The following is a 13695-nucleotide window of genomic DNA, read 5'->3' as shown; positions in this document are numbered from 1 at the left end:
TCCCAGCCTCCTCCCAGACTCAGCTTCTCCATCTATAAATTGGAGGACCTAAAATGCCTCTATCGTCTTAAGGTTGTGAGGAACAAAGTGAACAGCCTCAGCTTGCACAGCTGTTGTGAGGATTAGAAATTATGTCTATAACAGACCTAGTACAGTGCCCAGAACCAAGTGTGTTCTCAGTAAACAGCCTCCATGATTCCTGAATAAATGATAAAGATGACGTGTGTCACTGAGCAAATGGAAGGCATTCAACAAGCATTAACTGATTCATTCCCTCCCTCATTCATTCCTTCATTACATGGTCACTAAAGAGATCTTTTAGAAACATAAATCAGGTCATTTTATGTATGAGGATAACTCTTCAATGGCACTGAAGATAAAATGAGAAAATCCTTACCTTGGCAAACAGGCCTTGCAGAGGGGACACTGTCTGCCTCTCCAGCCCTGCCTTGTTTCATCTTCCTGTCTTGTCACCTCCTCCAGCCTTTTCTGGAACAGACCAAGCTCCTTCCCACCCGAAGGCGTTCAGGCACTTTTGTCCACCTGGAGTGCTCGTCCTCACGTTTCATTTGCCTTTTAAGACCTTTCCTCAGAATCCTTCCCTGATTATCCAGGCTAAACCAGGGAGTCCTGATTTCCTTACTTGGCATCCTGTGCATATCATGTCTCAACAATTTTTATCATGGGTTCATTATTTTACATCTCTTTCTTGCTAAGTTTTAAGCTCCATGAAGGTTGGAGACCTCGACACAAGCTTGTTCACAAATGTATACTCAGTGCCCAGCACATAGGAGATGCTCAATAAACATGCTGATTGAATGAATAACAGTCATTTAAGTATGGTTGCCTGCCCTGGATCTCTCTCCCAGGCTCTGACCCACTGGCAGCAGCGTGTTGCCAGAACAAAACTTGCCAGTCGCAGGTGCTGCCCTTATGATCTGTGTGATCTTGAAAAAGTGGCTTAATCTGTCTTCAACCTCGTGTTTCCTTATCTTTAAAGATGGAGTTAAGGTCCCACCTACTTGACGACTTCATAGGGCTACTATTAGGATTAAATAAACAGGCTCATAATTTTCAAATTCCAAAATGTTTCTTTTATTCCCCAGGGAAAACAAGGCAGGATATGATCTTACTTTGTTAATCCAGGGCATAGGGAAATTTCTCAACCTGGATTAGTACTCCCTGGATGTTCAAAGGGAAGGGAAGAGGCAAAGGGGAACATGCAAAATATCTTTCTGTGCATGTGTCACCTATAACATCTACTTTTCTTAGCGACATTAAGAACTCCCTTAAAATAGGTAATATCACCATTCCAGGCTATTTGGTGATGTTAACAAAATAAACTGGTCTTTGAACAGAATCAGCTAAAGATCCCCTTGAAGCGTCTGTCAGCTGGTCCACATTTGATGTTCAAAACATGCATCAAGAAGCAGTGGGCTGGACGGGCGCGGTGGTTCATGCCTGTAATCCCTGCACTTTGGGAGGCCGAGGCAAGTGGATCACTTGCGGTGATGAGTTCAAAACCAGTCTGGCCAACATGGTGAAACTCTGTCTTTACTAAAAAATACAAAAATTATCCAGGAATGGGGGCATACACCTATAATTCCAGGTACTTGGAAGGCTGAGGTAAGATAATCCCTTGAATCCGGGAGGCAGGGGTTGCAGTGAGCTGAGATCGCACCACTGCACTCCAGCCTGAGCCACAGAGACTCGATCTCAAAAAAAAAAAAATTAATTAAAAATAAAAATAAAAAAAAGTGGTGGGCTATGTCCTCGTTTCAGCAGTCCAGGAGCTGTTTTAACATTTTTACATTTTTTTCATTGCTATGGAACATAGTGGTATTTGTAGTTAGGACCATTTTTTCAGAGGACTCCATGAACTTTTTGACTCCCTGAACTTATTGTCCAATAAAAGCATTAAACACACCCCAGAGGATCTGAGGAACTCCACTGTTCTCTTCCAAAGTCTGTATGATTGCTCTGACAGCAGCAGCTAGCTAATGGGTCAGTGAGACTTTCCTGGGCTTTTGCCACAACCTAAATATGACTGAGCTGTCCCTGTTTCTCTTTATCCATAAAATTGGTATCTCAGATTTCTAGGCAGAAGCTTCTTACATGCTGGTGAACTTTACACACTGATGGCAGAGCAAGCCTTTTTATATTGTTCTCATTTCCAGAATGAATGCATTCGGTGCATTCATATCTGTGTAGCTCAATTCTAATATTGTCCTTGTAGATTCTGCTGCTAATTCAAGTACTTTATAGGAACTTCTGAAAGTTTCAGACAAAAAAAGAATAAATAAAAAAAATTATATAGCATTCTAGGTGTTCTATGACACATTATTATTATTATTGTCCCTATTTTAAAGCTGAGGACAAGTTAAGTAACTTCCAGGGTTTCACAGCGAATCCATGGCAGAACCAGGATTCAAACCATAGAAGTACGGCTCCTGTCTGTGCTCTTAACCACTAGACTCTCCTGCCCCTCTAGGATGGATTCTTGTTCAGGTGTCCCTCTGTAGAGAATGGCACAAGTGGGAGTCACTGCTAGAACTTGCTTCCCTCATCTACAGGCTCAAGTACAGTCCCCTTAGCAAAGCACACGAGGCCAATAAAGCCTCATGTTCACCTCTTCCATCCCATTCCTCTTCCCCATGTTTCCAGCATTCCAGTTCAAGTCCCACTGTCCTCCCAAGAAGCTATTTTGGGAGGACAAAGTTGTTGTTTTCTTCTGCCTGGTATTCCCCTCCTCTTCCTTTCACTTGATTTCTATGCTTCCTTCAGAATGGCTCCTTGGCTCCTCCCAATGTCCCCTCCACTGTCCTCATTCCCAGAAAGTGCTTATCACACAGCATTGTAAAGTACTCTTTCTTGCTGAAATAAGACTTAATTTTACATCTTTTGTGTCTATCAGAGCCTGGCTTATTAAGGATGGAATGAATAAATAAATGGTCTCCTAGGTCCATGAATCCAGTACATAGAAGGTCCTTAGAATCCCTTTTTAAGAAATACAATTAGGTTATCTTACAGCTGAACAGAGCTATGAACAAGTCTAGTACTTGTTTAGTCAGAAAGTAGGCTCATGTATGGCGGATCCTCTGGGTTTCACTATCTGAGGGCACGACATATTTATCTCTTGCCACTATTCATTTTATTACTTGCAAATGGTATGTTCATTATGGGAACTCTTCCTTATACACTATGTGGTCACTTCATCTTTGGAGGCTAGGCATTACAGAAATCAAATTGATAGAATAAGTCCTTTTGCTTCAACAGCTGTATTCTAACTTAACACAAATTCTTGATAATCTTAGGGAAAGGAGCACTTAAAGTACAGGAAGACACCACTGGTCCCAGATGTTGCAAATGGGGCAAGAAGTTCACTCTCAGACTGTACAGTCTTAGCCAATAACTTTGTGTTACCCAGCATGGAGTTTTAAGTTTATAAACCACCTTGAATGGCAATTTTTATAAAACTAAACTGCACAACAGACCATGAACGTTTCAAGAAAAGAATGCATACTTCTCTCCCATAGCTAAAGTTGACATTAAATGCTCTTAGCCACCTATGTTTATGAACAGAGGCTTATATTTAATAGCATGTTGGACAACGAAGTGCTGTGCATCTTCAAGTCTTACAATTCTTGCTAACTAGGGTCTCCTGGACCTGGCTGTCAGATGACCTCAGCTCCATGACCATGTGAGTGGCAGGGCCTCACATCTTATATGTGGTTTTCTGTTAGTCTGTTTTCATGCAGTTGGAGTTAACAAATGTTAGCTGAATAAAACTGAACCTTGTCTCGGGGAGGCACGTGGCATGGTTCTTTTCATTGGAGGATGTGGGATTCTTTCCAGATACACAGCTGCCTCTGAGTAAATGAATACATAGCCTTTAAAAAAAGCCTTCCCCAGCACCAAAGATTTAAGTGTGTCGTCTGCTGTAAAGCCTGAGTTTACAAATAAGGTGCTCTAAAACTATCACCAACTGGACTTGATTCTGCTGATTCTCTATTCTTCAGTCTCTTCAGTGCATTCGTACTCATTCCCTGATGTGGTAGTTTATTTTGTTACCTGGATTCACCCTCAACTAGATTGCATCTGGAGTGTCAGAGTCTAGCTGGGCAGGGGTCAGCTCCAGGCTGGGCTCCTGTTTTTGTAAATAAATGTTTTGTTGGCACACAGTCACCCTCAATCATTTACATATTGTCTGTGGCTGCTTTCCCATGACAACCAGAGATGGGTAGTTGGGCAAAAAACACAGGGCCTGTAAAACCTGAAATATTTACTATTGGACCCTTTATAGAAAAACCTTGCTTGAAAGGTAACTGACTCACATACGTACTCCACATCTGGCTGTTGTTTAATAAATACCGAATATATCCAAGCTTTTATAAGGCTTTAAACTTTTTTACTTGGTAATCATAGCAGTTTGGGAGACCGAGGTGGGAGGATCACTTGAGGCCAGGAGTTTGAGACCAGCCCTGGCAATAGATCAAGACCCCATCGCTACAAAAATAAGAATTAGTCAGGCATGGTGGTGTGCACCACCTGTAGTCCCAGCCACTAGGAAAAGTTAGGTGGAAGGATTGCTTGAGCTCAGGAGTTCAAGGCTGCAGTGAGCTATAATGGTACTACTGCACTCCAGCCTGGACCACAGAATGAGACCCTGTCTTCCCACCCTCTCCAAAAAAAAAAGTATTAGAAAACCTCTGATCTTATGGTTGAGGTCATGCCCTAAAAATTTTGAAATCCTGACATGAAAACTGTAGTAACAATCATCTAAAAATTTGGAGCAGATTTTTTTTTTTTTTTTTTTTTTTTTTTTATCTTCCAAATGTAGAGTGTTAAATTTATCTTATGGAGAAGTTCCTCAATTGTAAATCCAATCACCCAACCAGTGTCTGGTGGAAACTGAAAGTCATTGATAAACAAAACACAAATATTTTCTCCTGATGTCTAGTGTTTAGTAATGTGACTTGCCCAGGAAGCAGAATCATTACTAGGACTCATACTCAGTGGCCTGGGGGAGAGAGGAGGGAAGGGAGGGAGTTTTCTTGGGTTGATATCTGCTTGGCTGGACATCCACTGAGCTGCAAACTGGTGCTATTTCTTGAGGAGTTGTGTGTGGCTTTGTTTGAGCAGGTGTTTATAGGAAATTCAGAGCTGCGATATCATAGGAATGGTTAGGAAGGAGCTTCTCCTTGCTCTGGAGGAAGAAATGTGCGCAGGAACTGGCATGGACTGACCTGGACATACTCCCAAGTTCTGCAAGCAGGGTGGTTGCAATGACCCAGCAGGTCCTAAGGTATGGATTCTACTGAAGGCTCCTAGTGGGGTCCACGAGGAAAAACTATCCCCCTGTGGCTGTGAGGGGTTTTTTTTCTGAGGTGGATCTTCCACAATGGCAAGCATTCCAGGAAGAGGTCACTCCAGGTCAGAACAGGATGGCCTGTGTGACAGTAGAATTTTTCCTTCTTAGAACCCGATGTCAGATTCTGGGATCTGTGGTGCAGGGACTCTCTGAACACTTTCAGTGGAGAGATGAGCTGGTCCCAGCCTCCTAGAGGCAAGCTGGCAGCTAAGAAGAGGGGCGTCCCTCTTAAGGGACCCTGGGAGCCCCTTAGGAAACAGCTGGATGTCACCATTGGTGTTTCATCTGCTTTTGGTTTACCTTTGACAAAGATTATATCCTAAGTAGCAGCGTGGTCTCACTGCACTCAAGCTTCTGCTCCTGTCTTAGGATGGAGAAGCAAAGATGGGAACTCCTCAGGTCACAGGGGTAGTGGCAGCCGTAGCAGACACCAGGAGGTGGAGCTGTGCCCACTAGTGCTTCTGGCTCAGGCAAGGGTGGCAGAGGCTGGAGTGGAAGAGCTGGAATCTCTTCCTGAGCAAAGTTATGAGCATCAGGGAAGGATGCTCAGGGGACCTCTGGGAGTGGGACTGGAGGTGCTGTTCTGTTCCTGTGCTGATCATAGGAGGCTCCAATCATGACAATTTAATTTTGAGAGGTATTAAAGAAAATGTGACCTGAATTTAAACTCACTGGCTGCTGAGACATGGATCAGGATTTTTCCAGTGCCATAATTCTCAGGCATATTCATAAGCTATTTCCTGTTATTTCTCTGGTGGTTTGACATAAATGTGACTTACAAGCCTACGTGTTAGCAGACCCCAAGCACAGATATTCCTTGGCATGGCATGAGTGTGTTCTTTAGGATGTAATTTATGGGTAGTTTCTATTAGTACCCACAATGTCTGTCTTGGAAAATGTCTTGACTTTATATCAACTGTGCCATTTCTTTCCTTTTTTCTGTTTTAAAGTAAATTTGAGACATTATGTCATTTCATAACTCCATATACATTTAAAAAGTAAGGGCATTTTCTTATACCACTATATGCCATTATCATCTCTAAAGAAATCATTAACAATTTATTGATACCATCTAATAGCCAGTCTATATTCAAATTTCCATGGTAAATATGACTTCTTAATCTTACCAGCATGTAAAAGGGGGTTATTCCTGTTTTTTAAAAAAAGCTATAAAATATTTTTAAAATCTCACCAGAGGCTTTGATGACAGGATTTTTTTCTACCTTTTAATTTGGCGAGAGAGCTTCCTTTAGGCAGGAGCACAGATGATTAATCTTGGGTCTGAATTCCAGCTGTGTTTCTGCTTCTAATTTACGTATCCTTAGGGGACTCATTCAACCCTCCCCAGCTTCCCACCTGCATCCTCCTTCGGCCTAATAGCTGTATACATTAAGCTACCAGCCTGGCAGACTTATGAGGGTGTTTGCAATGTGAAACCGCCCTTCCTGTGTGTTTTCCACAGCCATCTTCTTTGTGGGGAGGCTGAGGACTATTGCAGGGTTTGGAGGAAGGAGCTACATACCAGGTAAAGGTGGCACTGAGCTGGCATGGGCAGAGAGCAGAGATGGGGCAGGGAAGTGACCAGAGGTAGAACTGGAGGAGCTTAGGGCAGAATCCATCCCCATCTCTTTCATTAAAAATACAAACCAAACAAAAACACATGTTCACTTGAAAATGTAAAGAAAGCACAAAGGATCATGTTTTCTTACTTTCCAGATCAAAATGTTAATCTTTTGGTTTTGATCACAACTTTCAAAAATGTATATACACAACAGGATATCGTATTCTATCCAATTTTACTAAAATTTGGATTGTATACGATATCCTGTTGTGTAATTTGGTTTCTTTTCCCATTTCAGGTTATATTGGGAATGTTTCCACATGTCATTAAATATGATTCTAAAACAAGTTTTTAATAGTTGCTTAGTATTCAAATAATGATACTATGTACACATAGTATACAATATAAATTTGTATACATAGCATACATTTATACATTTGTATGCAAATACACAAGTATACAAATGTATACTGTATTTAGGTATAGTATACCTAAATGTATACTACACATTTAGGGTGCTTATAATTTACCACCATTATAAAAAAATGCTACCATGAATATCCTTGTACTTAGCAGTTTGAACTTATCTCTGCTTATTTCTTTATGGTCAATTCTGAGAAACAGAATTACTAGGTGAGGAGATTAGAACATGCTCCAAACTGTCCTCTAGAAAGCTTGTTCCAATTTTTATACGGTCACTGAAAGTGTACGAATGAACTCACTTTCCTGTAACTGTGCCAACACTAGTCTTGTTGCTCTTCCTCTGTAATCTGACAATTTAAAGCGTGAATATGCCATAAATGTCCCCGCCCTGCTTTGTTCATGTCCCTTGAATCTTTGACTATTTCATTGCCGCAAATCAAAAGATGGTGTGGTGATTTTGCTCGCTGTCTCTAGTTCTTGACTGGCTGCTGGGATTTGGTGAAGGAAAAGTGGAGAAACTACCTGACCCACACTATAGCTTCAAAAGTAGCTGGGCTGTCAGTGGAATGCTGAATTGTAAATTATTTTCCTAGATTATTTGCAAGGTTGAGCTAACACACAAAACATCCAGATTGCAAAAATCTCACTAGAGGAAGTACCTGTTTCTGGCTTCTGGCCAGAGGCTACACTTCCCAGAAAAAAACAAAACAAAACAAACAAAAAAACTCATTTGTTATTGACTGCCAAGAGTGGTGTGTATTTTCAAACATCTGATATTACAGAATTAGTATATTCATACATGTATTTTTACCTTTTCTAAAACTCGAGTTTTGGGTTTGCTGCATAACTTGGATCAAGCTTCTATATTTCCCCTCATAGACACGAGTTAAATAGTATTGCTCATCAGGTGGTTTATGCATCTTGTGCATAAACATTGCAAAATACAGTATATATGTACAATTGTGCATGTTTTTCTTGAAAAGAAGTCCAAAGCTTTAATTGTATTCTCAAAGGATCCCACTAAAAGATTAAGAATCTTTGGCTGGGTGCAGTGGCTCACACCTATACTCCCAGCACTTTGGGAGGCCAAGGTGGGTAGATTGCTTGAGCCCAGAAATTTGAGACCAGCCTGGGCAACATAGCAAGACCCCATGTTTTTTTTTTTTTTTAAATATTTTTTTAAATCTTTGATATGGAGAAGATTCTAAGGGATTATAGCTGCAATCCTTACCGGGGCCAGACAGGTAGTATAAGAGTGAAGTGGACAAGGTATTGGACAATAGGAAGTGGTGGAGACTGTGATATTCTCAAATGCATTTCCTCCAGCTAAATGGAGTAGCTTTCTCTTGGTTTCAGACCACTATTGGTGAGTGGAAATATTGGGCCAGTGTTCCCAGATCTTCATCCCCGTCACCCCTGACCTGACAGGAGAAAGCCTGAAATCTGGATATTTACATGAAATCTTTCCAATTTTGGATACTTATGACAATTTAAACAAACAAATATATGGGACAAACAATTGGTCTGCTACTGTGTCACTCAGGCTGCTAGGCTTAAAAAAAAAAACAGGCATTTCCAAACATAATTAAATATATTCATAAAATAATTAAACGTTCTCTTTACATTTGTCATAAGCCAAGAACATCAAGACCAATTAAAGACAAAGCTCCCAAGGGATTCTAGTCTGTTTGGAGTTTGGTGATTGGGAAATTCAAAGGCCAAATGCGACAGCTCTTCAAGCAATGCGTTTGCTGAACGCAGCAGATCCTGACCCCCACCCTCCCTTCCCCTCACCAATGTCCAGTACTCTACTAGGTCCAGTCCTGCGCCTTTACAGTGGTGGTGGAGAAACATGTTCTAGAAGGGGACATGTCACGACTTCTAATTTCATGTTTACGTAAAACCTTGATTTTCAAGCCAACACCACCAGCTACTGTCATGCCAGGTTTTACCAATTACCAGAGTTAAGCTAGGTGCAAGAAAGTATGCAATGCAGAGAAACTTACCACACCCAGACAAATGACATTTTTGTAAACCAAATTCATCTCTATCTACATAAGGAAGTTTGGTCTTTAAAGGAACACTGCAATATGAACTTGACTGCTGGTCCCCACAGCAAATATGTAGGGCACGTACGTAGCAAGTTCTGGGTTTGACTAGAAAGTAGGGGAGGAGTAGAGAGATCTTGAAGGCAGCTGCTGAGAGGCTCGGGGCAGCACAGCTGCAGTTGGGAAGTAAATGAGTGAATGACTGAAAACATGATCAAAATTGACAACCATATTTTTCCTGAGGACACTAGCTAACATTTCAGTGACCAAATATGCCTCTTTTTTCTTCTATGCACAGAGAGTGTTTTGTTTATAGTATGTTTGAAAATGACATTTTCCTCCCAAGACATCAAATGCTGGTCAAATGAAGATTTGAGCAGTGGTGGACAGTGCTATAGGCACAGCATATGACAAAGCAATGCCATGTTGAAAACAGCAAAATGTTTCCACAGAAACAAATATAGACATTCCAGGTGGAGAGAGGTGGAGAAAGATGGGTGGGGTGGGGGCAGGGGGGAGAGAGAGAGAGAGGGGGAGAGAGAGAGAGAGAGAGAGAAAGAGAGAGAGAGAGAGTGTGTGAGTGTGTGATGTAGCTAATGCATTTCAATTTTCCCCATAATTAGAAAAGAACAACTTAGGTGAAAGCTTTTTAAATAATTATAGAAAATGACATGGTTAGGCTTTGTGTTCCCACCGAAATCTATTGAATTGTAATCCCCATAATTGTGTCAAGGCGGAGACCAGGTGGAGGTAATTGAATCGTAAGGGCAGTTTCTCTCATGTTGTTCCCGTGATAGTGAGTGAGTTCTCACGAGATCTTATGGTTTTATAAGGCATTTCTCCTTCCCGCCGCCTGTGAAGAAGTTTGCCTTGCTTCTCCTCTGCCTTCTGCCATGATTCTAAGTTTCCTGAGGTCTTCTGAGCCATGCTTAACCGTGAGTCAATTAAACCTCTTTCCTTTATAAATTAACCAGTCTCAGGCAGTTCTTTATAGCAGTAGGAAAATGGACTAATACAAAAAACATCAGTTTTCTCAAGGTACCTGTAATCATGCTGGATATAATTAATGGCAAAATGATGAGTTTCAGCATCCGCATTAGAATTTCTCCAGGAAAAGCAAAGTAGAATTTATCCAGATTTGAGAGATTGCTGTGTTCTCGAACCAAGACTCCTGTGGTAATGCCTAAGAAAAACAAGAGTTGGAAAGAAGGAAGAGGAATGTTATTGAGTTCTCCTGTATCCATTTTTATGGAAAAAATACCCCAAAATGCACATTTTAATGGCAAGAAAAATAGTTTAGATTATCTCCCATGAGTCTGTAAAATTTAGACTTAAAATTACATTTTAAAAGGTAGTGAACAGAAAGTATACATTATTCAGTAAATCTGTAAAAAGTATTCTATACATGAAAGCTTTGTTGTCATTTCTTCCTCATCAGTTATACTTAGTATAATGACAAAATATCAAAGAACAGTATGAGAAAAAAATTCATCATCTAAGTCAATCCAATATAACTCTGCGTTTACATTACCACCTTTGTCTACCTGCAGAGATATTTTACGTATTTTATTTTATTATTTATTTTTTTTGAGATAGGGGCCCGCTCTGTCACCCTGGCTATAGTGCAGTGGTTCCATCTCGGCTCACTGCAGCCTCCACCTCAGCCTTCCCACCTCAGCCTTCTAAGTAGCTAGGACTATATGCACACCACTATGTCCAGCTAATTTTTTTTTTTTTTTTGTAGAGATAGGGTTTTATCATGTTGCCCAGGCTGATCTCAAACTCCTGGCCTCAAATGATCCACCTACCTCAACATTCCAAAGTGCTGGGATTATAGATATGAACCACCACTATTGGCTCTTTTACATATTTTATAGTTTACATATCAGTTTGTATTTTTCTCATATTTTTATTATAAGTACTTTTTATGGTATATTTTTATATTCTTTCCTGTTTATGCAACTTTTATAATTTTAAGAGGACTATATCCTCTTGATTTGATACATTTACCATATTATCAAATGACTGTTCTATAATGTTTTACATTCTTTTCAGTTACTTCTAGATAATGATATGTTCAAATTTATCTGATTAAAAGGCTTTTTACAAAGTTTCTGATCTTGAGTACCTTGTACACGAAGACTTATAATTATGTGAGTGTAGGGATGTGTTTACTATTAAGAAATGTTAACATTCTCTGAAAGCCTTCCCTTAACAAGATGCCCATATTGAAATTCTGCAGTTATATGGATAACACAATTTAATGACTTTGATAACTAAAAATCACAAAGTTTTAATTTCTTCTTTATTCTCTTCCAAATATTTCTAATAGCATCTAACTGCTTTACCCTTTCCTTCTCCCAATACACACACCCACATTTTATTATTATTATACTTTAAGTTCTGGGGTACATGTGCAGAATGTGCAGGTTTGTTACATAGGAATACATGTACCATGGTGGTTTGCGGCATCCATCAGCCCATCATCTACATTGGGTATTTCCCCTAATGTTATCCCTCCCCTCACCCTGCATCACCCAACAGGCCCTGGTGTGTGATGCTTCCCTCCCTGTGTCCATGTGTTCTCATTGTTCAGTGCCCACTTATGAGTGAGAACATATGGTGTTTGGTTTTCTTTTCTTGTGTCAGTTTGCTGAGAATGATGGTTTCTGGCGTCATCCATGTCCCTGCAAAGAACATGAACTCATTCTTTTTATGGCTGTATAGTATTCCATGGTGTATATGTGCCACATTTTCTTTATCCAGTCTATCATTGATGGGCATTTGGCTTGTTTCCAAGTCTTTGCTATTGTGACCAGTGCTGCAATAAACATACATGTGAATGTGTCTTTGTAATAGAATGATTTATAATCCTTTGTATATATACCCAGTAATGAAATTGCTGGGTCAAATGATATTTCTAGTTCTAGATCCTTAAGAAATCACCACACTGTCTTCCACAATGGTTGAACTAATTTACACTCCCACCAGCAGTGTAAAAGAATTCCTATCTCTCCACATGCTCTCCAGCATCTGTTGTCTCCTGATTTTTTAATGATTGCCATTCTAACTGGTGTGAGATGGTATCTCGTTGTGGTTTTGAATTGCATTTCTCTAGTGACCAGTGATGATGACCATTTTTTCATGTGTTTATATGTTTCTTGGCTGCATAAATGTCTCCTTTTGAGAAGTGTTTGTTCATTTCCTTTGCCCAATTTTTGATTTTTTTTTTCTTGTAAATTTAAGTTCTTTGTAGATTTTGGATATTAGCCCTTTGTCAGATAAGTAGATTGCAAAAAAATTTGTTTCCCATTCTGTTGGTTGCCAGTTCACTTTAATGATAGTTTCTTTTGCTGTGCAGAAGCTCTTTAGTTTAATTAGATCCCATTTATCTATTTTGGGTTTTGTTGCCATTGTTTATGGTATTTTAGTCATGAAGTCCTTGCTCATGCCTATGTTCTGAATGGTATTGCCTAGGTTTTCTTCTAGGGTTTTTGTGGTGTTAGCTCTTATGTTTAAATCTTTAATCTATCTGGCGTTAATTTTTGTATAAGATGTTTAAGGAAGGGATCCAGTTTCAGCTTTCTGCATATGGCTAGCCAGTTTTCCCAACACCATTTATTAAATATGGAATCCTTTACCCATTGCTTGTTTTTGTCAGGTTTGCCAAAGATTGAATGGTTGTAGATGATACACCTGTATTTTAAGGCAAAAAATAAATAGCATGACTTTTGCATCTTTTTCCTTCATCAGCCTCTGATGGATGTTATGATACTTGGAAGTAAAATGACTAAATGGCAGAAAGATTCAAGGAGGATATCACTGGATATGTGAATCTACAAACTCAAGTAATTAGTTTGTGAATACCAAGAGTTGTTTGGGCACAGTTTATAGAGCAATAAAATGATATGTGAATTATAATCAGTACTAGAATTTTCATTTAAATTCAGGCATCCTTACCATGCCCACTAGTAGACCGAACAGATGAACCTCACAAGATGCATTTTATGTACTAACCTTATCCTTAGCTTAATTTTATTTCCCTAAATATTCTACCTTCGTCTTGATCTCTATTTTGTGCACACACTACTGTAGGCATTTCTGGTGATTCAGTAGTGTTTACACACTACTGCATTGTGAATACAGAATTTTAAAATATTTTGGAACAAACATATACACATAAACATTTCCCAAATTGTACCTAAGACAAAGATGAAACAAAACTCTATTGTCAATGCTATTCTGTTTCTATTTTACAACCCTAGTGTTAGCAACTCTTGAATGGATAAGAA

General features: G+C 39.7%; 1 protein-coding gene across 1 annotated transcript in view; it reads right to left on the bottom strand.

The window, feature by feature from the left end:
- SLC1A1 (solute carrier family 1 member 1) overlaps positions 1-13695 on the bottom strand; it is an 88404-nt gene that overhangs the window by 30611 nt on the left and 44098 nt on the right. Inside the window, exon 2 of the mRNA XM_032291037.1 lies at positions 10446-10586. Within this exon, the coding sequence (XP_032146928.1) occupies positions 10446-10586 (141 nt within the window). The remainder of the gene's footprint in view (positions 1-10445; positions 10587-13695) is intronic.

The sequence above is a fragment of the Sapajus apella genome, unplaced genomic scaffold, assembly GCF_009761245.1.
Source record: "Sapajus apella isolate SASKATOON/1434 unplaced genomic scaffold, GSC_monkey_1.0 scaffold24, whole genome shotgun sequence".
Lineage (NCBI taxonomy): Eukaryota > Metazoa > Chordata > Mammalia > Primates > Cebidae > Sapajus > Sapajus apella.
This window is presented reverse-complemented; position numbering and strand designations above follow the sequence as displayed.